The sequence below is a fragment of the Lissotriton helveticus genome, chromosome 4_1 (genome assembly GCF_964261635.1).
Source record: "Lissotriton helveticus chromosome 4_1, aLisHel1.1, whole genome shotgun sequence".
Taxonomy (NCBI): domain Eukaryota; kingdom Metazoa; phylum Chordata; class Amphibia; order Caudata; family Salamandridae; genus Lissotriton; species Lissotriton helveticus.
In genome coordinates this window covers 1930321640-1930344173 of record NC_136063.1, presented here as the reverse complement: position 1 = coordinate 1930344173, position 22534 = coordinate 1930321640, and the positions used below count along the sequence as shown (strand labels likewise).

Genomic DNA, 22534 nt, shown 5'->3' with positions numbered 1-22534 from the left:
GTGTAAGAATTGGCTTTTGTAGTCTGGTCTGCCCTGTTCCCATGATGCACTGGGCTAGGGATAGACTAATTTGCATACAGCCAGGTTCTGAAACTGGGATGGTGCAATGAGCTAAAAAACGGTGTTGGATCTAGCCCTGATCTCTTGACTGGGTGAGAGTACTCTGCTTAATTCAGAGACTCTGTCCATCACCACCCCTTGTTGTAAATAATTTTGTCCACCCTAAGCGTGGAAGGGTATACTCAGATGTGAGTCCCTTGCTCATTGCACCATCAGGATTCAAGCAAGCCGGGCCGAAGACGGCTGGAATGCCAGAAACCGGTCCCCGGAAGCTTGTTTCCTTCCCAGTGTAAGAATTGGCTTTTGTAGTCTGGTCTGCCCTGTTCCCATGATGCACTGGGCCAGGGATAGACTAATTTGCATACAGCCAGGTTCTGAAACTGGGATGGTGCAATGAGCTAAAAAACGGTGTTGGATCTAGCCCTGATCTCTTGACTGGGTGAGAGTACTCTGCTTAATTCAGAGACTCTGTCCATCACCACCCCTTGTTGTAAATAATTTTGTCCACCCTAAGCGTGGAAGGGTATACTCAGATGTGAGTCCCTTGCTCATTGCACCATCAGGATTCAAGCAAGCCGGGCCGAAGACGGCTGGAATGCCAGAAACCGGTCCCCGGAAGCTTGTTTCCTTCCCAGTGTAAGAATTGGCTTTTGTAGTCTGGTCTGCCCTGTTCCCATGATGCACTGGGCCAGGGATAGACTAATTTGCATACAGCCAGGTTCTGAAACTGGGATGGTGCAATGAGCTAAAAAACGGTGTTGGATCTAGCCCTGATCTCTTGACTGGGTGAGAGTACTCTGCTTAATTCAGAGACTCTGTCCATCACCACCCCTTGTTGTAAATAATTTTGTCCACCCTAAGCGTGGAAGGGTATACTCAGATGTGAGTCCCTTGCTCATTGCACCATCAGGATTCAAGCAAGCCGGGCCGAAGACGGCTGGAATGCCAGAAACCGGTCCCCGGAAGCTTGTTTCCTTCCCAGTGTAAGAATTGGCTTTTGTAGTCTGGTCTGCCCTGTTCCCATGATGCACTGGGCCAGGGATAGACTAATTTGCATACAGCCAGGTTCTGAAACTGGGATGGTGCAATGAGCTAAAAAACGGTGTTGGATCTAGCCCTGATCTCTTGACTGGGTGAGAGTACTCTGCTTAATTCAGAGACTCTGTCCATCACCACCCCTTGTTGTAAATAATTTTGTCCACCCTAAGCGTGGAAGGGTATACTCAGATGTGAGTCCCTTGCTCATTGCACCATCAGGATTCAAGCAAGCCGGGCCGAAGACGGCTGGAATGCCAGAAACCGGTCCCCGGAAGCTTGTTTCCTTCCCAGTGTAAGAATTGGCTTTTGTAGTCTGGTCTGCCCTGTTCCCATGATGCACTGGGCCAGGGATAGACTAATTTGCATACAGCCAGGTTCTGAAACTGGGATGGTGCAATGAGCTAAAAAACGGTGTTGGATCTAGCCCTGATCTCTTGACTGGGTGAGAGTACTCTGCTTAATTCAGAGACTCTGTCCATCACCACCCCTTGTTGTAAATAATTTTGTCCACCCTAAGCGTGGAAGGGTATACTCAGATGTGAGTCCCTTGCTCATTGCACCATCAGGATTCAAGCAAGCCGGGCCGAAGACGGCTGGAATGCCAGAAACCGGTCCCCGGAAGCTTGTTTCCTTCCCAGTGTAAGAATTGGCTTTTGAAGTCTGGTCTGCCCTGTTCCCATGATGCACTGGGCCAGGGATAGACTAATTTGCATACAGCCAGGTTCTGAAACTGGGATGGTGCAATGAGCTAAAAAACGGTGTTGGATCTAGCCCTGATCTCTTGACTGGGTGAGAGTACTCTGCTTAATTCAGAGACTCTGTCCATCACCACCCCTTGTTGTAAATAATTTTGTCCACCCTAAGCGTGGAAGGGTATACTCAGATGTGAGTCCCTTGCTCATTGCACCATCAGGATTCAAGCAAGCCGGGCCGAAGACGGCTGGAATGCCAGAAACCGGTCCCTGGAAGCTTGTTTCCTTCCCAGTGTAAGAATTGGCTTTTGTAGTCTGGTCTGCCCTGTTCCCATGATGCACTGGGCCAGGGATAGACTAATTTGCATACAGCCAGGTTCTGAAACTGGGATGGTGCAATGAGCTAAAAAACGGTGTTGGATCTAGCCCTGATCTCTTGACTGGGTGAGAGTACTCTGCTTAATTCAGAGACTCTGTCCATCACCACCCCTTGTTGTAAATAATTTTGTCCACCCTAAGCGTGGAAGGGTATACTCAGATGTGAGTCCCTTGCTCATTGCACCATCAGGATTCAAGCAAGCCGGGCCGAAGACGGCTGGAATGCCAGAAACCGGTCCCCGGAAGCTTGTTTCCTTCCCAGTGTAAGAATTGGCTTTTGTAGTCTGGTCTGCCCTGTTCCCATGATGCACTGGGCCAGGGATAGACTAATTTGCATACAGCCAGGTTCTGAAACTGGGATGGTGCAATGAGCTAAAAAACGGTGTTGGATCTAGCCCTGATCTCTTGACTGGGTGAGAGTACTCTGCTTAATTCAGAGACTCTGTCCATCACCACCCCTTGTTGTAAATAATTTTGTCCACCCTAAGCGTGGAAGGGTATACTCAGATGTGAGTCCCTTGCTCATTGCACCATCAGGATTCAAGCAAGCCGGGCCGAAGACGGCTGGAATGCCAGAAACCGGTCCCCGGAAGCTTGTTTCCTTCCCAGTGTAAGAATTGGCTTTTGTAGTCTGGTCTGCCCTGTTCCCATGATGCACTGGGCCAGGGATAGACTAATTTGCATACAGCCAGGTTCTGAAACTGGGATGGTGCAATGAGCTAAAAAACGGTGTTGGATCTAGCCCTGATCTCTTGACTGGGTGAGAGTACTCTGCTTAATTCAGAGACTCTGTCCATCACCACCCCTTGTTGTAAATAATTTTGTCCACCCTAAGCGTGGAAGGGTATACTCAGATGTGAGTCCCTTGCTCATTGCACCATCAGGATTCAAGCAAGCCGGGCCGAAGACGGCTGGAATGCCAGAAACCGGTCCCCGGAAGCTTGTTTCCTTCCCAGTGTAAGAATTGGCTTTTGAAGTCTGGTCTGCCCTGTTCCCATGATGCACTGGGCCAGGGATAGACTAATTTGCATACAGCCAGGTTCTGAAACTGGGATGGTGCAATGAGCTAAAAAACGGTGTTGGATCTAGCCCTGATCTCTTGACTGGGTGAGAGTACTCTGCTTAATTCAGAGACTCTGTCCATCACCACCCCTTGTTGTAAATAATTTTGTCCACCCTAAGCGTGGAAGGGTATACTCAGATGTGAGTCCCTTGCTCATTGCTCCATCAGGATTCAAGCAAGCCGGGCCGAAGACGGCTGGAATGCCAGAAACCGGTCCCCGGAAGCTTGTTTCCTTCCCAGTGTAAGAATTGGCTTTTGTAGTCTGGTCTGCCCTGTTCCCATGATGCACTGGGCCAGGGATAGACTAATTTGCATACAGCCAGGTTCTGAAACTGGGATGGTGCAATGAGCTAAAAAACGGTGTTGGATCTAGCCCTGATCTCTTGACTGGGTGAGAGTACTCTGCTTAATTCAGAGACTCTGTCCATCACCACCCCTTGTTGTAAATAATTTTGTCCACCCTAAGCGTGGAAGGGTATACTCAGATGTGAGTCCCTTGCTCATTGCACCATCAGGATTCAAGCAAGCCGGGCCGAAGACGGCTGGAATGCCAGAAACCGGTCCCCGGAAGCTTGTTTCCTTCCCAGTGTAAGAATTGGCTTTTGTAGTCTGGTCTGCCCTGTTCCCATGATGCACTGGGCCAGGGATAGACTAATTTGCATACAGCCAGGTTCTGAAACTGGGATGGTGCAATGAGCTAAAAAACGGTGTTGGATCTAGCCCTGATCTCTTGACTGGGTGAGAGTACTCTGCTTAATTCAGAGACTCTGTCCATCACCACCCCTTGTTGTAAATAATTTTGTCCACCCTAAGCGTGGAAGGGTATACTCAGATGTGAGTCCCTTGCTCATTGCACCATCAGGATTCAAGCAAGCCGGGCCGAAGACGGCTGGAATGCCAGAAACCGGTCCCCGGAAGCTTGTTTCCTTCCCAGTGTAAGAATTGGCTTTTGTAGTCTGGTCTGCCCTGTTCCCATGATGCACTGGGCCAGGGATAGACTAATTTGCATACAGCCAGGTTCTGAAACTGGGATGGTGCAATGAGCTAAAAAACGGTGTTGGATCTAGCCCTGATCTCTTGACTGGGTGAGAGTACTCTGCTTAATTCAGAGACTCTGTCCATCACCACCCCTTGTTGTAAATAATTTTGTCCACCCTAAGCGTGGAAGGGTATACTCAGATGTGAGTCCCTTGCTCATTGCACCATCAGTATTCAAGCAAGCCGGGCCGAAGACGGCTGGAATGCCAGAAACCGGTCCCCGGAAGCTTGTTTCCTTCCCAGTGTAAGAATTGGCTTTTGTAGTCTGGTCTGCCCTGTTCCCATGATGCACTGGGCCAGGGATAGACTAATTTGCATACAGCCAGGTTCTGAAACTGGGATGGTGCAAGAGCTAAAAAACGGTGTTGGATCTAGCCCTGATCTCTTGACTGGGTGAGAGTACTCTGCTTAATTCAGAGACTCTGTCCATCACCACCCCTTGTTGTAAATAATTTTGTCCACCCTAAGCGTGGAAGGGTATACTCAGATGTGAGTCCCTTGCTCATTGCACCATCAGGATTCAAGCAAGCCGGGCCGAAGACGGCTGGAATGCCAGAAACCGGTCCCCGGAAGCTTGTTTCCTTCCCAGTGTAAGAATTGGCTTTTGTAGTCTGGTCTGCCCTGTTCCCATGATGCACTGGGCCAGGGATAGACTAATTTGCATACAGCCAGGTTCTGAAACTGGGATGGTGCAATGAGCTAAAAAACGGTGTTGGATCTAGCCCTGATCTCTTGACTGGGTGAGAGTACTCTGCTTAATTCAGAGACTCTGTCCATCACCACCCCTTGTTGTAAATAATTTTGTCCACCCTAAGCGTGGAAGGGTATACTCAGATGTGAGTCCCTTGCTCATTGCACCATCAGGATTCAAGCAAGCCGGGCCGAAGACGGCTGGAATGCCAGAAACCGGTCCCCGGAAGCTCGTTTCCTTCCCAGTGTAAGAATTGGCTTTTGTAGTCTGGTCTGCCCTGTTCCCATGATGCACTGGGCCAGGGATAGACTAATTTGCATACAGCCAGGTTCTGAAACTGGGATGGTGCAATGAGCTAAAAAACGGTGTTGGATCTAGCCCTGATCTCTTGACTGGGTGAGAGTACTCTGCTTAATTCAGAGACTCTGTCCATCACCACCCCTTGTTGTAAATAATTTTGTCCACCCTAAGCGTGGAAGGGTATACTCAGATGTGAGTCCCTTGCTCATTGCACCATCAGGATTCAAGCAAGCCAGGCCGAAGACGGCTGGAATGCCAGAAACCGGTCCCCGGAAGCTTGTTTCCTTCCCAGTGTAAGAATTGGCTTTTGTAGTCTGGTCTGCCCTGTTCCCATGATGCACTGGGCCAGGGATAGACTAATTTGCATACAGCCAGGTTCTGAAACTGGGATGGTGCAATGAGCTAAAAAACGGTGTTGGATCTAGCCCTGATCTCTTGACTGGGTGAGAGTACTCTGCTTAATTCAGAGACTCTGTCCATCACCACCCCTTGTTGTAAATAACATTGTCAAACGTGTCACAAGCCAGATAATCTCCTCTGCCCCAGAATCATCAACATAAGAATTCTCCAGGGTTCCACTCTGTTCCCATATATGTTAATATGTCTCTAAACCCACAGTAAGACCTAGTTAAACAGCACAATTTATTTGAATGGTAAGTCGATGATCACCAGAATTTACTGAAAAGCATGCTCTCTTTAAGACTGTCGGCAAATCTGCCCTCTTGTTTTGCCTGTTTTGCAACAATAGCGAGTGATAGTTTTCAGTTAAATGTCCCAAAGACAAAAGCCATCTGCTTTGGGAGCTGAGCCTGTCCTTACAACAGCAGCACCTAAACAATTTGTTTAAATTATTTGGTTAAGCAGTCCCTTTGGCATACACATTCAATAATGTGAGTGTCTACTTTCACGAGAGGCTATCCAAAGGCTCCTAAACTGATTATGTGTTCAGAAATATAATGAAACACATCTCCTTTGTAAAGTGGGCTATACACAGGCCAGTTGCCCAACGAAAATTGTTAGTTAGGCAGACTTGTTAAATCGAGAAGGGACTATGCAAGGTCAGCTAACCGGAGAAATGTGAGCAAAATTAGCATGAAGCTCCTTAGAAGATATTTTCATCCGCATACAGCTAACCAGATCCAGTATTGGCTTACAATGAACACAAGTTAACTTTAATCGCATGTTGCTAATATTTGAGAATGAGAGGAGTATTCTGGCTCTCACTTCCACTTTGAATAGGAGAGCATGCAGGAGGATTTCTGAGGTGTTCATATTTCTGAACCCGCAATTGCTACCGGTTGTATCTTCCTATCTGCCCGCAGCTAATGAGACCCTCTTTCTGGCCACCTTCCATTTTCTGGGGAACCACTCTGCAACAAGAATTGCCTACCCTCAGGCATCTACTGAGGGTTCCTCGCCTTGCCACTTGCTGCAGTAGATCAGGTGCTATGTCTCTTCCTCTGCTTCTGTCTGCCTCCTAAGACCCATCCTCACCCACCAACTCTCCCACCACTCCTGACCAGTCAACCCATGACTGCAGATAGGAGTGGACATGGATGATAGGTGTTTGAGATCCTCCTTGGTTGCCTTCTTTCTTCTTCCTGATTCATTGTCTGGAAGGACCTCGTTTCTACCTCTCCTCCTCACCCTGTTCAACACAAATGTTGTCCTCAGGCACAACAACACAATGGCCTAAACTATATCTGTTACGTTTCATTGTGTGGCAGCATCCTTATCCTTTCACTAGAAATGAAGCCTCTTTAATCACCACCAGCATTACTGAGACTTGGCATATGTCATTTGGTGCTTGAAGTTGGGCTCCGCCATTCCGATTTCTTTTCAACCGCTATTGAACTTATTTAGGGTTGATTCTGGATACATCTTGCCACTGGTTTGAAATATCATATATATTTTACTAGTTTCTGTGAATATGTATTTCAATAGACATTTCTATTTAATCATTAGGATTTCCCATTTGTTTTGCTGATAATGTTTAGAAGAATATCATTACTACCCATATATTACAACTGGGTCCATAATCAAAGACACGTACACCTTGCGAATCAGGAATTTCTACCACAAGATAACTCATCATGTTATACTTCTTTTTTGAGCTTTGTCCCCACATGAATTGTCAGAGTGCATATGACATGAACTCTGGATCCTTTCGTCATTGTGTTTGCCAAATAATCATCTCACTGTACAACCCCTATTCTAATCTAAGAGGTTTTCAATTATTTCACACCAGACGTGGACATTGGGTTATTGTTGCCCTTGTACTCTCGACTTCAAGTAAGCCTGTCTGTAATTACACAGAGAACACACACTGAATATTATTTTATTCCCCACCGACAAAGGTTTGAATGATCATTTGTAGGGGATTACTAATGTGCACAGGGAAGAGTGATACTAGTAATGTTATATTGCCATGCACATGATAATGTAGGATCATAATGGGGTGTTACATTTAGGCAGGATGTGTCATCAATCTTCTTCAAAATTTAGTGGCAATACAATGTTACTAGTATCACTCTTCCCTATGCACTCTAGTTTTCACCTTTAAATTCTCCATTGAGGGATTCTTCAGAAACATTAATTTAAAGAGACCACTGAGAGACTGAAGTAGTATGGTACCGGTCCGAAAAGATACCAATATGCATTGGTATCATGACGTGAAGGAGACTCAACTTAGTGACAACAGAGACAGCCAAGTGGGGCACGCTAAATGCATAACAAATAGATTGTGGGCAACATTTTGTATACAATGGCATAGTTTTGACTGTGCGCGTTCTTTTCTAAGAATGATCTTTATGGTCATGCCAAGTGTTCTGGATATTCACTTAGATTTATTTTGATTCATTATGTCCCGGATCTTCTAGGATGTTGGGCATCTGCAGTAATATAAATTTTGTGACAACCAACTGTATAAATTCCTCAACACAAGTGTTATTGACAATAAGGAAATTAACACATGTTACTTTTTCAATCACATGTATTGTTTTATTTTATAATATACTATGTATTGATGAATTGGTTAATGCTTGGAATTCCTTATTTGTAAGCTGTAATTAGGAAGGTGTCTTTCCCTGAGTATGATGCATATTAGTCTCTACAGATGGTGGTGCACGTTAGACAGATGAAGGCGAGACATAGATCTTAGGTTTGGATTTAGCAAGACCTTTGAGATATATTTAAATATATATATCTCAAAGGTCTTGATTAACCCCATACCTAAAAATGGTATTTAAATGAGTTACTTTCTATAGTGGCATTGTTCTGCCAAGCAAATGGCAACAACTATTTTGTGTGTAGAAACCAGACTGAAAAGACTAAAAATTACAGAAAATTCTCTAGAAATAGCCCTGAAATAGGTAACGCCACCAGATCAGATGTTGATTGAATTGTAACACACGCAACATGTGCTATAGCACCTCTAGATAATGACCGTCTAGACTGTTAGCACACACGCATCAAGATTTAGTACCACAGCACACACTAGAAGTCTTGTTGAGGTCAGGAATGCACCAACATTGGAATAAAAGCAGCCAAAGTTTTTTGTGGGATACAGTTAGAGTACGGCATCGTAACTTAAAGCAGGACAGCTTACTAGAATAAATCAAAGACAAACATCATAAAAAAGGATAATAAAATTGAGTAGTAGTTGGTGGAACACTAGATAATAAGGTTTGTGGCATGGGGGTTCTGCTGTTGAGCTGGAAATTCATTTACGTCAATTACTCCATTGGAGCTACACTGTTGGCGGCACTGTTGACCTAATTGGAAAGAAATATAGTTCGAAGCCTGAAAGATACTTCTAGATGAGTAATCAGTGGGGAAAATTCCATTAGAAATCTGGGTATCAATATACTTTTGATATGTCAGGGAAATATAAAATATATAAGAAATACACATAACAAAACCTCTTTTTCAGAGACGACTCTTGTAGAGCTAATCCGATGATGAAGTCCTTAGAGTGTTTCCAGTGAGAAAACAAACATTTTAGATTGTTAATTTACTTTACTAGGGTTTACAACACTATAGTTATGTTACTATTTAGAGTCAGGGTCTGTGTATATGCAATAAAAAAAAGATAGGTGGCATTGTTTTGCAAAGGTAGAGAGCTCTGACCTAGTGAATTCGCAAACAGATCCAGTATCTGTAGGAGAGTAGGGTCTGCTTCCTATGGTCACCCCCACTTTTTGCTTTTGCTTTACTGGTTTTCGACTTAGATGTGGCTGTGGGCCTGCTAATCAGACCCACAGCCCAGATGCACTCTCTCTAAACTCACACCATGTACTCTAGGTACATCCACAATTGGGAATTGGTTCACCTTATCAGCCCCTGTAGAAGTCTACCCTAGGTACTCGGGGCATAGGTGTAACCAAGGCCTACCAGGGGCTGCAGCATGTATTATGCCACCCCTGGCTGGCCACTCAAACTGACACAAGTGGCTGTTCACTCAGCTGGGGCAAGGTCGTGTAATCACCCCTTGCTTAGGTATAGTATTCCTATATCTACCCTTATATATAGACACACAGTAACCTATAAGTTACTCCTATGGCAGGCCTTAACAATCCTGGAGGCAGAGTGCTTGGTTATGTGTGAGATGGTGCTCTAGTATGAGCTGAGCCTGTCTGCAGCTTGAGGAACCATGTCCTTATAGCTGTTCTATGATATCGCCATACTATATACTCTTAAGTGCATTATAATCCTCGCGGTTGAATGCTAACTTTGGTTTGGCTTTATCTAAACATGTCGTGTAAGGTGTCATACGCTTTGGAATACTACCCCCTCGCCAATTCTGGCGACGGGGGTAGCATTCCACCCTTCTAGAGGGAGAAGACATGTTGTTGCTGACTATCCCGGTTAAAGTTAACCAGAGCCCCAGCGTCACAAAATGGACGCTGCTCCCACAGACACAAGTCTGACCTCCTGCTGCTGGGAGTCCTTCCAGTCACGGAGGTTTGGAAAAGAGGTTTCCTGCCTGGAGAGGTGCGAGCACCACCCCAGACAGGACTTTGTGTATTGGGACAGGGAGGGCTGAATAGAATGAGACACTGCCTGGGGCACACTAGGTGCTCCATGCATAGTCCAGTTCAAACCGGTGCATAAGGGTTGTTTGGACTGGTGCAAGGTACTCACTAGAATAGTGAACATCATATACCAGGCCAACTTCTCACAGTATCTCTATACTCAGGTGATACAGAGGAGAATAAAGTGATTAATGATCTCTATATAGCTGATCCGCTGATATGTCCCTGTGTGAATGAGTCAGTGGAGAAAAGTTAGGTATACTCGTGAAAGAAAACGAAAACCTATTTTCAGCACATGCATTATGTCCATCTATCACGACACGAGAAGTTTGACATATAACTGTATAATCTCTAAGGTATTTCTAAGTCATACAATTTATTTGTTGGCTTGACTATTTATAGTTATGGCACTGTTTCATCAAACAGAAGATGCTCGACTTTAATAAAAAAAAGTGTGCTCTGTTTGTCTAATATATAACTTCACTGTCACCCTACCTATCAGGGGATACAGACACATGATTCTCCTTCACTGACAATCTGGATATTACTTGCTAATCTGGATATTTCCCTGCACTTCAATGTGTTGAAATTGAAGATCCTGCAGACTCCACATGTTTGTGCCCATAGGTGGATGCCAATAAAAGTAGACACTCACGTGGCCTGATTCAAAGGAAAAGCTTAGAGTCCGAGTACATATTCCACTAATCAGAAACATACAAAGAATTCCATACCCAGTCCTGGGTCGCTGCAACTGTTGCTTATCCAGGTGTAAACTGTTCTGCATTTTCAGGATGTGAAGCTACTTGCGAAACATTTGTTAACACTAACAAACTTTCACATTTGCATATGTTCAGCAGCAACCTCATATAGATTTGCTCAAGCAGAAATTGCACCATAGTAGCAGATTTTGCTGGTCAGTAAATCGATTGCACTACTGACTATCGAGTGAATAACGTGGTAAAAGAATATGGTGGACAAAATACCGAAGACCAAATATAAAAGTGCAAGTGCCTATGAGGGAAGTATAGATTTACTATTCCTATATTCACATCTCTGCACGCTGAAGATGCATACATTGTCAAGGTACATGTTAGTGGAGTTAGGTATTGAAAGTCTATACTTATTTACGCTTTGATATTTTGGTTTCAAAGATTTTGTTCTAGATATTTTCTTCTCGCGGTATTCTGGCTTCAATTTTCAGAGTGCACACCAAGTAAATCACTTACACAAGTGGAAAATGGCAACATGTCAGAGTTTGTTAATGGGATATTGATATTGTAACTGCCTGTACTTGTCTACCTAAATTTCACTTTTAATGTTCAAATAGTATTAAGTATCATTCTATGTTGAGTGTCAAAACAACCAATATTGCACAATGTCAACACTAGATATGAAACGATACCAAAAAGTTGCTAAAACACATCTCTATACAATGATGGTTGCAGGATAAAATGCCCTTGCTCAATAATTCTTTTTAAATTATATTTTTTCAACTTAATTTTTTACCAAATAATAAGTTATATAATCATTTAACAGTAATATATATCTATCTATCTATCTATCTATCTATCTATCTATATATATATATATATATATATATATATATATATATATCTATCTATATATATGTAATATATATATATATATATAGTACAGGCAGGTTACTCTTGATAGGAGCAATAGTGGAAATTGTAACAATAGATTTTACATTACTTTCCTCAGTTGGCAACACAATATTGTGTACTCTGTTGGTACCTATTCCTGAGTCTGACGTGGCCTAAAAAATATGATGTCTAAGCCAAGCTAGATGCAAGCTGTTTCCAAAGGCATTTGACCTCATACTATCTTTCCTAAGTTCTTAGACACAGGCTCGATCAAAAATCCCTTGCCACAGACCAGTTGGAAGAGCCGCGAATTAGGAAACTAGGTGCTCATGCACAGTACACACATATTTTAACACAGATTCAATGTATTGGCAGTTTTTAAAGAGAAGGGATGTCAACCCTACATCCCCAAAACCTAGACAGCTACAACAAATGTAAAAAGCCTTCAAGCACGCTCAAACTTATTCAATCTTACTCAAATTACTAATTGATCTGCTGAGCGCAGCTATAGAGTTAAGAATAACTATGCGGCTGCAACAGGGACAGGCGCAACACACCCATTTACTAAATGTTGGCTAGCAGGGATTAAAGCTGTGATTTTAAAGAATTCTGTATAAGGAGTGAAAGGTAAATACAGATTGGGGGCTGCTACCACACCCGTACACTGAATTGTGGCTAGCAGGGATTAATGGTGCAATTTTAAACAGTTCTGCATAATGAGTGAACAGATTACAGTTGTGGCAGCCAATTTGTAAGGAACTGATTTGCCATTGAGGGCAGGTGTATGAAGTGCTTTGAATGAAGCGGACCCAATGGATTTTTCCTGAGGTGTTTGGGGACATTGATGTACATGTTCCAACAGTATTAAATGGTTCTGCATAATGAGCGAATGGATTACATCCGTGGCAGTCTATGTGTATGGAAAGGATTTGCCGTTGAGGGCAGGTATATGAAGTGCCTTGAATAATGTATGGATTTACCTTCTAGTTTCTTAAAATATTTATTTAAATCCAAGCTCAATAGCAGACTCTGTATTTTTTGTGAGGTGATTGGGGAATGCTGATATACATGTTAAACTCGTTAGGACAACTGGATCTCAGCAGGGTGCAAAACACTATCCCGGTTGGAGGTATGAGCCTTTGTTTTAAATATTACGGCACTTATTTAAAAGATAATGATTGTTATGACCTTTTGTTGATTAAGATTTTGTATGATTACAGACTACAGCCCTGGAGAATATGATGAAGGTATTTTCAAGTTTTCTGGCTGGTACAACTATTTGATAACAGTCACTAATATTCTACCCTTATTTCTGGATATGTGCCTGGACCATTTAAGGTACCAATGTGTGTTTTGAGTAAAAGAGATGCTTGATTTGGGTTGCGGATATGTATTGTACACTTTGGGTGTTGTATATTATGTATACTCTTTAATTCATTTGAATTCCTTCTTTGATGTAGTGGCAATAGACATATGACACAGACACTGCATGTATACTATGGAGCTCATAATGTTAGATGTTAATTTTTATATATCCTATACCTTATACACTTGTATGATAAATGATGCATGAGTTTCCACCACGTGTTGACTGTTGGCCCTTACACCGGGCCCTGATCTCATTTGACACAGGGTGGCATTCTTACAATGTGTATGTATATTTGGACTTATAAGTTACACTATTGTTCTGTTCCACCCCTGAGGAACTTATGGGGTGAATTCCCCAGCGACGAAACATGTGTTAGTTGGCTGTGGACACTGAACAATAAAGAACGAACCTGAGGAATACATGAACTTCTGGGTTAATTATACTACTGTAGTTTGGATAAGGTTTTTGTGTGTTTGGAGGCTTGTTACAATTGTTAAGAGAAACATACTCAATTTCTTTTTGAAGATTATTTTGAGGTGTAACAGGTGAAACACAAAGCAGGGCAAATCCATAAAGGTTCTGTGCTCTAGAAATATGCAAATATTCACACAGAGCTATGCTTCATCAGAGGAAATGTATTTATTGAAGTAAACCAAGTTATGCACCCACAAAATTGAGTAGCTCAATGTGTGCTGGTAGTACATACAAGGAAAAAGATTGAGTAAAAGGCAAGATGCATGCAAGAAATGTTAGTTTGTTAGATTAGAAGTTAGGGATTATATATCCAACCAAAAATGTAAAAGTATAGGAAAGTATTAGAAATGTAGGCAATCAAAAGGTTTTAAGAAAGTATGTCACCTTAATCATTCCAAGAGACACTGTGACTGCTGGAAGTTTGAGAGAGCATGAAGACAGTAGAAATTCCAGAGGAAGGGAGGTATCTTTTTACCTAATGCAAAATAGCAAAAGAGGAGCAAACGTGGTAAGCAAAGAGAAATATAGAAAAAAATGTTTAGTACAAAATGAGAAATTCAGAGCAGGTAAAAGTGGAGAGTGGATTCTCGCAAGACACTTACCTGTAACAAAGGTTCAACGTAATACTTGCAATTGAATATATCTGAACTCCTTGAATATACATAATGTTGATTCGATAAATTCTAAAATCATTCTTTCTATTAATAATAACAGATTTACAATCTTTGAACTGATTCCTTATTCCTTAATGTAGGATGAACCAGCGCTGCACGTGCTCCGGCACAAAACCTGCATAATAGACTCAACAAAGATTTGAGTCATCTTTGAGTGTTAGTGCGGTAACTAAGGATATCAAAGCTATCTCTCTGCGAAGCTCACCCTCGGATATGAATCAGATTATTTATCCTTCAAGAAGGTTTAAGACAATGTTAGTATAGGTAACAGACTAACAGTGCCTTTTGACATGAACAGAGGCCACACCCTAAGCATCCCCATTAAATCTGTAATTTACAGTGGCATGAGCACCGTGACAAAGTAGCAGTGTCCAATTTTTGCCACCGGCACTGGACACTAGTAGAGTTAGGGAACTAGCTGCCATAAAAAACATCCGAACACCTCTCTGTACTACATCTGTGAAAGGCATGATTGTTAGCCTGTTTTGGGACTACTGAGCATGCTGGCAAGAGAATTCAACAGTGCCAAGAGCACAGGTGATTCCTCTGCAGATGGAGGCTGTCTTTCAATTGACTTTGCGGTGTGAAGGAATTGGGGGGAAAGGGAACGGAGCTGATTGACAAAGCAAGTACTGCAACCTGAGGGAGAACTAGAGAACCCTGCTGAGCTGCCTGGTGTCAGGGTGGTGGTCAGCAGCACCAATGGCCAGAAGGAGGGAGTGCAGTACTGTTGTACTCGAGGGCACCATTAGCTGCAGAATGATATGCAATACAAAAGAGAGTAATTACCACAACACACCAGAAAAGGGAATGGGAAGTAAGATAAGACTGGACCAGATGGGTTACTGGTGGTGGGCTTTAAAGTAAAGAAAACATTCTCTGTGGAGCTTACAGGCTGGAAATATGGGATGCCAAATGTGTTCGTTTCTATAGTATGAGACTACTGGGGATGGGCGATGCACATTTCCTAAAAAAAAATATCTTTTTATTGAAATTTGGAAGCAAACAATGATAACGATTATGGTCCTGTTATGCTATCTGTCTGGAGCTATGCAGGCAGAGTGACTCTCAAAAAGGTATCCAAACTTTTTGAGAGGGGTGTGCGTCTATTGATCTATAGATATATAGATAGACAGACAGACATGCATTCTGGGAATTAAAACACAGTGTAAAACGAAAAAACACCACTTCCCTTAAGAGGCCATCCTCAGTCATAAGTGAAGAAGTTGTTCACTGAAATGCCCTATCCCAGTGTCTCTACTGCCTCTGTTTCTGTGCACTATTTTAATGAACCACACTCAAAGTGGACACAAAGTCCTAAATAAATCAATTCCACACCAAATTATCAAAATATCATTGATCAGACTAATCAACAGTACTTGCCTGTAAGGAAAATGTAGTTAGCTACAATTCTCCAGGTTATACTCAGACTGAGTTGGCTAATCCAAGCCAGGCTACTGAGCCCAAACATGAAAATCTGTCTAATGAACTAAGATAAGGGTGGAGTTTGCAATGTGTGAAACGTATGATTAGATTAACGGTCACGGTTTTGGCACAGGCAATTGCATAGAATGGATTCCCCGGTTATCATATCTCGCTTAGTGCAAATTCCTGTAATATTAAAAAAATTTGAGATCCTATCATATATCATATCCACTCCTCAAAGAGCTGTTCCAGTATGGGGTTGTGGGAATGTAAGCCTCAGGTACAGAGGGCCACTGCCCACTCTAGATCAAGTCATGAATCAGGAAGGCTTTTAAAAGGGCAGCACGGGGTATTCATCAGGAGCACAGTAGGACTTGACAGTGTATTTTTCATATAGACTCTGTGGCAATTAAAGAAGATACCAACGAAAAATAAATATATATTCGAGATAATGGATACAACCAAATACATGACTTCCACAGTAAGATAAACAGAATCGTCGTCCCCAGTAAACAACCAAAGAGAAATACAAAAAACCACAATTCACAGCGGACTGCGTTCGAGATTGAAACATACTTCCATATTGGTATGTATAGCGGGTCTAAGCTCTTCTCGTGAATCTATTGTCAATCAGTTCTTCACGGTAGGGCATACATCCATATTTACTCCATTTCAATTTAGCAGCTGCTGGCTGACTGAAGGTTACTCAAGTAATAGAAGCTGGTAAGGGTTACTTCTACAAAGTGGCCATACCCCAGCAACCAGCAGTAAAAGGAGGTGAAGCATACAGAGGCACAAATGAAAGATCTAGAGAGTCATCAAGGGGTACTGGAGAGGTCTGGGTTTGCACAGGGTGCAAGTTACTTTAAGGTCTGTACCTCAGGTTTCCAGTGCTCTCAGCTTATGCATATATTTTTGATAGCTGGAATTGTGAAAGGTACAGACATGAGCTGTGAATGATTCCGGATGTTCAAGAGCTTCCACATTTTAAAATGCTTAAAGTACACCAGAGATGTCGGAAGAAAGGAAAAAATGCAACCATGGAGACTTTATTACAGATAAAATATAGACTTCAGCCAAAGACTAGCAGCCAACTGCAAAAATATTAAAACAAATCCCTCAAAAATATCACAACAAAAAAACTGGTATATGGAGACAAACACTTTTAGTCAAGTTTCATTTGCATTTCTTTTTTGAATGTTTCCATTTCAGTCTATAGTCTAGTTGTAATTTTAATTGGTGTTGCACAACTGCAAGATTTCCATCTATACCTATTTCCAACATGCATTAATGTTAGGTATTTTATGTACATTTAGTAGACATTTGAGTTTGGCTTCACGCTTTGAAAGGCCAGGCAGAAGGCTACCTCCAGGCCATTATAGTACCCCACTAGCATCACAATGATCTTGAGCCGAGTTCTCTGCAAATGGTTTAGTTTTTTTTTTTTAAAGTATGAAATTATATTGGCTATACATGCCATTTATGACCACCATCAGTTGTGTGGCTCTTCTAGATGTTGAATGTGGTGAGTTGTGGAAGATACATATTTAGAAGCCATCGGTTTGTGCCATGGGGCATGTCACTGATTCCATGACAGTCCTGGTCGCCGCAGTAGAATTTACCGTACATTGGTGAAGGAGTTCACTAACAAAGGCAGGTAATGCGCTTTGCAAATGCACTTTATATACTATGCGGTGCAAGTTATAAATACAAACGTTGTACTGTAAACATTCAAAAAGGATTCTAAAGTCCATCTGTGTTTTTTTTTCTTTTACTTTCCTAAGTGCCAAACATCTGGCACGTTTTCACTTACCTTTTGATCAGAACGTTTCAGATTGCTGAAAATAATTAGAAGAATCTCAGGGAAAAGGCTGACAAGTATCAGAAGAATTATTGTCAGCCACACTGAAACTGAAGTCAGCATGTGAGCAAATATGAAATACATTCTTTGCTGTTTGAGGAAAGGCCTGAAACAAAAGAAATGGAAAGATTCATAGATCTTAAACTTGATGAATTAAGTGCAGCGATGAATAAATCACTAGTCATCACAGTACAACGCGAACACATTATCATCTTAGAGGCATTTACAAACATGCGACAAACACAGGTCAATTTAGGACACAATGGATAGACTTGAAGCAATAATATTAGTTCACTATCATAGGATGCTAAGTTTGCAGTTCCTGTGACTTATTATATGCGGCATGCATCACAAAAGGAAAGCTAGGGAGCATGCAGCTTTCCTTAAGACCACAGACAATTTTCCTGTAACTCCCCAATGCCAACAGTCATCTACAAGTCCATTGAGACCTCTACCCATGTCGTGCCCGGATAATTTGTCCTATTTGGACTGATGTTGACTGTTGTCCACCGCCATCTCAGTATATATTCATGAATCCTTTATTTCAGGCATATTTGTGCCTATTTGTAGGGTTTACCCATTGGCTTTGTCATGATTCTGTGCCTTCTTTGCCTCTTTTCGGGCCTGGAGGCCTAAACTAGAGAGAAGCCATCTTTGTTCTTGCCTCAGCTGCCTGAGATGCTTGTAGGGTAAAGGTAATGTTTAGAGTTTAGCCTGTTATGTGCTAGAGAGGAGCCAGTGAAGACTGGTTCTTATCGAAGGAATGTGTTTGTCTCTTGGGTCCCAGACGCAACACGCAAGTGGCCACTGCGGGTGCGCAGAGAGCCTTGGAGCTGGCACAGGAATTCGGTGGGAGGCAGCCTGCTGCTGGAAATTTCCCTGAGGAGAGAGCATTCTATATTATCAGAAGGCAAGAGAGCAGAGGGGCAGATGATTCTTGGTAGAGGAGGCAGACGATCTTTGGGAGAGAAACGACACAGATGATTCTTGGACATGCAGATGATCTTTTGGAGAGACCAAAGCTCTACCGTTAATTGGTCTGTTAGAGCAGTTGGAGTTAGTTTGTAGCCAGAATTGGCATAATTAGAGTGAAGAAGTTAGTTGACGGATGGTTCTCAGAATAGTGGAAACTATACTATTAGAGTGAAGCTTGGAAGTGAAGACAGTTCGTGGGAGAGGAGAAGTCTGTGCAGATTGGACGGTGCAGAGCTGAGAGACAGGGAAGAAGACCAGAGAAGGTTTCCGGTGCCCTGGAGGGGTGACGGAGCTGAAGGAGCATAGCGGTGCAGACGTGTATCCGTGGGTGCAGAGCAGAGTCTGAGATGAGCCGAGGCACAGATGAGAGAGGGGCCCAGATGAGAGCCAGAACCGGACTATGTAATTATAAGGTGAAGTCTGTCCTTAACTTTTCAGGCTATGCTTAGCTTGCTAGATGCTACTATGAATGCAATGTTTATTTTTATTGTTTAATAAAGGGACCCCAGTTCTTAATAAATGCATCTGAGTATTGTTTCCATGATAGAGTTAACCTTTCTTTTTAGCCAGGTGCTGACAAACAGAAGGATGGGACATTCCCTTCTGAGAAGGTAACTGATGACAGGAGAGAGTATAAGTCATATCAGGGAATAATTCTTGAATGTAATAATTTGGCAGTTCTTAATAATAACTCATGTGAGATAGATACTTCCAGTAGATATTAGGTACTTAGGAAATTCCCAATAGAGAGCAGGAGGTATTAATAGGACAGTGGGGACACTTAAAAGAGAGATCGCTCAGGATAGGGCGTTATATACTGGAGCTGCTCCCCGAGGAGAGAGGGGGTAGAGTAGTCCAGGTCGGATTGCCGTGGGATTACAAGTGGGAACACTATAAATAGCTGCTCTCCGCCACGAGAGAGAGTAATTAGCCCGAGCCAGATTGCTGTGGGGCTATAAGGTAAGATCATAGGATATAGGATGGAATTCCGTAGTTCCTATAGGATTTAGTGGTATATTAGCTGTGTAAGCTTGTATATATTGTGGGTTCCCCATTCCCAGGTAAGTACCCCAGGTACTGTTGTAAATAGGGTCTGGGAAGGGATGAAGTTCCGTGATGACTGGGTTTGTGGTGTTTGGGTGAGCTGATAACTTGGTCAGAAAATCCGGTCATTACAACCTGGTACTTCCATCAATGCAGCCGTGATTGAGTCCCATGACGACTTTACCCATTAACCTCATGCCAGCATCTATCCACGAGACCACTGACAACGCTACCCATTACCCTCACCCCAGAAGCTATCCATGAGACTACTGATGACTCTATACTTATGTGGTGTTCCCATGAAGGGCGACAGGCACTCGGTAAAGGTAGGTTGAGCATTTAATAATAACTCCTCAACCAACAGCTGTTCACTGCCAGTGCAAGCTCCCAACCGTCCGCATATCAATTCCATTCACTCACACAGCTTTAGCATTTAATGATAACAGGATGACATTACCTCATGCCACACATATCTCTCTCTCTCACAAAGAACTGTAATAAATATAAATTATATGTTCACACATGAAAATGATAATAAAACAGGATCTCCCACATATTCTCAGAAAAACAGCATTAATATATGTTTTAGCAGTTGAATGGACAGAAGAACAACAACATATTGTCTTTAGACAATATAAATGTACATAAACAAGACTATAGCCTCATTGCAATAGAAAATCCTTCAGGTATAAAGGTTTCTTAACACCCCTGTCACTATTCCTCCTACTGTACGTAAATGCCAAAGGTGCTTTGACTTTGACAGATCTCTTTTCCCCCTTCCAACTCCTCCTTCTCTCCATGTAGTGATTCACTATGAAAGGTTGTAGGTGCATGATGAAGAATTGCCACTCCGTTCTTATTCTATAAGCGACCATCATGTGGTTGGACTGCACCTTTAAATATTTTAATCACTTCCAACTCCCTAGTGAATCTTGACCACCCTGCACGTCCCTTTGGCGCTCTTATCTTTACAAAATCTCCTAAATTAACTTCAACATTTTTCAAATTTTTCTATTGGTCATAACTCTCTTTTCTTTTCCCCTTTAGGACAATTTTTTTCTCTCAACTCCCCCAGAGCATTGTCTACACATCCTTTACTCCAAAACATCCACCCTGGACACATCTTTTTGGAAGGAGCTCTGCCTTTGAATAACTCAATGGATATTTGGCCGTGATGGATTAGGGAGAAATGCGGTGTCCTGCTATTCCCTTTGACAACTCTTGTTTCCATTCCAGCCCATTCACCCTAGCCAACTGTATCCCTTTGGTAATAACTCTCCTTCCTAAACTAAAATGTCTGCTGCTGAGACAAGCCGCCAATGGAATGACGCACCATAAATCAGCGTGGCTTCCCAACTACTAATAGCCACCACTGAGCCAACGCGAACATTAGTACGCTCACAAGAGCAAAGGCTGCCAAGTCACCCGACATGGCATGCAGTGATAATACGACAGGCTGCACTAAGACCCTGGCAAAGGCAGCACAAGCCACAGCCTAGCGATCTGCAGTCATACACACTACTTTCCAGGACCTGTTTTCATATCATGTCGCACTGGCATATGTGCAGTGTCTATCCATTCACTGGCACAGCTGAATTAACAACGCAAGCAGGAGACAAATCCTGCCTTACAGTCACTGTGGACTAGCATTAATACTGCTCGCACTCTGAACAGTCGATCTCTTGCCCAAGCCAGGTCTCTCAGGTTGATTTAACACCTTGTCCATTAAATCAAGTCTCCACACGCCGTATGATCTGTCGCAGACTCCACACGGAGCAGGAACTCAGAGTGACACATGTTGAGCTCAAACAGTGGATTTCTACAATCACAGAAATCTGCCTCAGCCTTGCTGAGGTGTGGGTATCTTCTAGATGTTGACCAACCCATCCTTCATTGCAAGCAAATATGGTGTTCCTCATGAAGGACGACAGGCACCCCGTAAAGGTAGAATGAGCCAATAATAATTACATCTCATCCAATAGCTGTTCGCTGCCATCTCCCGCACACAACCACCCCACATTCCAGTTCCATTACCTCACAAAGTTCTAGCATGTAATGATGACAGGATGACTTCCCTGACTTGTGATTCACAAGGACGTCCAATGCAAAGTGTAAAAACTGTGTTTCCGGAAAGATAGAGTGAGGAGTTGAGCAGTGCTTATTAGCACGAGATGACTGATAAGTCAAGAAGCAAATCAAGCAGAGAATGGGGTGATCGGTGGTAGCACATATCACTGTTTGAGGCCATGTAGAATGGTGGGTTATCATGCTTATGCTGGACATGGGTGGGGCAAAGCTAAGATGCGCTGAGGTGTAGACTGGGAGAAAATAAGGTGCTCTTTTGGTTCTCACAGTAAGTGGAAGCCCCAGATGGGAGGGAGGTAAGGGGGTAGGGGACAGTATTTTGAGTTAAAGAATATGATGTTTTAGCACCTACTGCCCCTAGCAATAAAAAACATGGATTGTGGAGAAAAATCAGACAAGTGGGGATAATTCTAAGGTTAGGAATCTGAGGCTAGTAGTCTCTTTCAGATTTGGTACATGATGTCATATGGTGACATGGATTATAGAATATAGAGACTGGGGGAACCGGAGCCAGTCAAAACTTGATGAATAACACAAAGTGCTTTGAACCTGAATCTTTGCTCCACGGGAAGCCAGTGGAGTCGGGGCAGCTGGCGCGTATTACGGTCAAACAGACCCAAGATGAGTTTAAGTCCGTGTAAGATACAGAAACAGGTCCCTGCCACCGTCTTAGCATGCACCTCAAACAAGAGTGCAGTAGCCAACCGTATGCCAAGATTTGTTACCCTGA

The 22534-nt window shown here is 42.8% G+C and overlaps 1 protein-coding gene across 5 annotated transcripts in view; it reads right to left on the bottom strand.

Annotated features, from left to right (window-relative positions):
* The window catches only part of ATP11C (ATPase phospholipid transporting 11C (ATP11C blood group)), a 905856-nt gene that overhangs the window by 7852 nt on the left and 875470 nt on the right, over positions 1 to 22534 (bottom strand). For all 5 annotated transcript variants that reach the window (XM_078688608.1, XM_078688607.1, XM_078688609.1 and 2 more), the window contains exon 28: positions 17653 to 17806. In XM_078688608.1, the coding sequence (XP_078544734.1) occupies positions 17653 to 17806 (154 nt within the window). The remainder of the gene's footprint in view (positions 1 to 17652; positions 17807 to 22534) is intronic.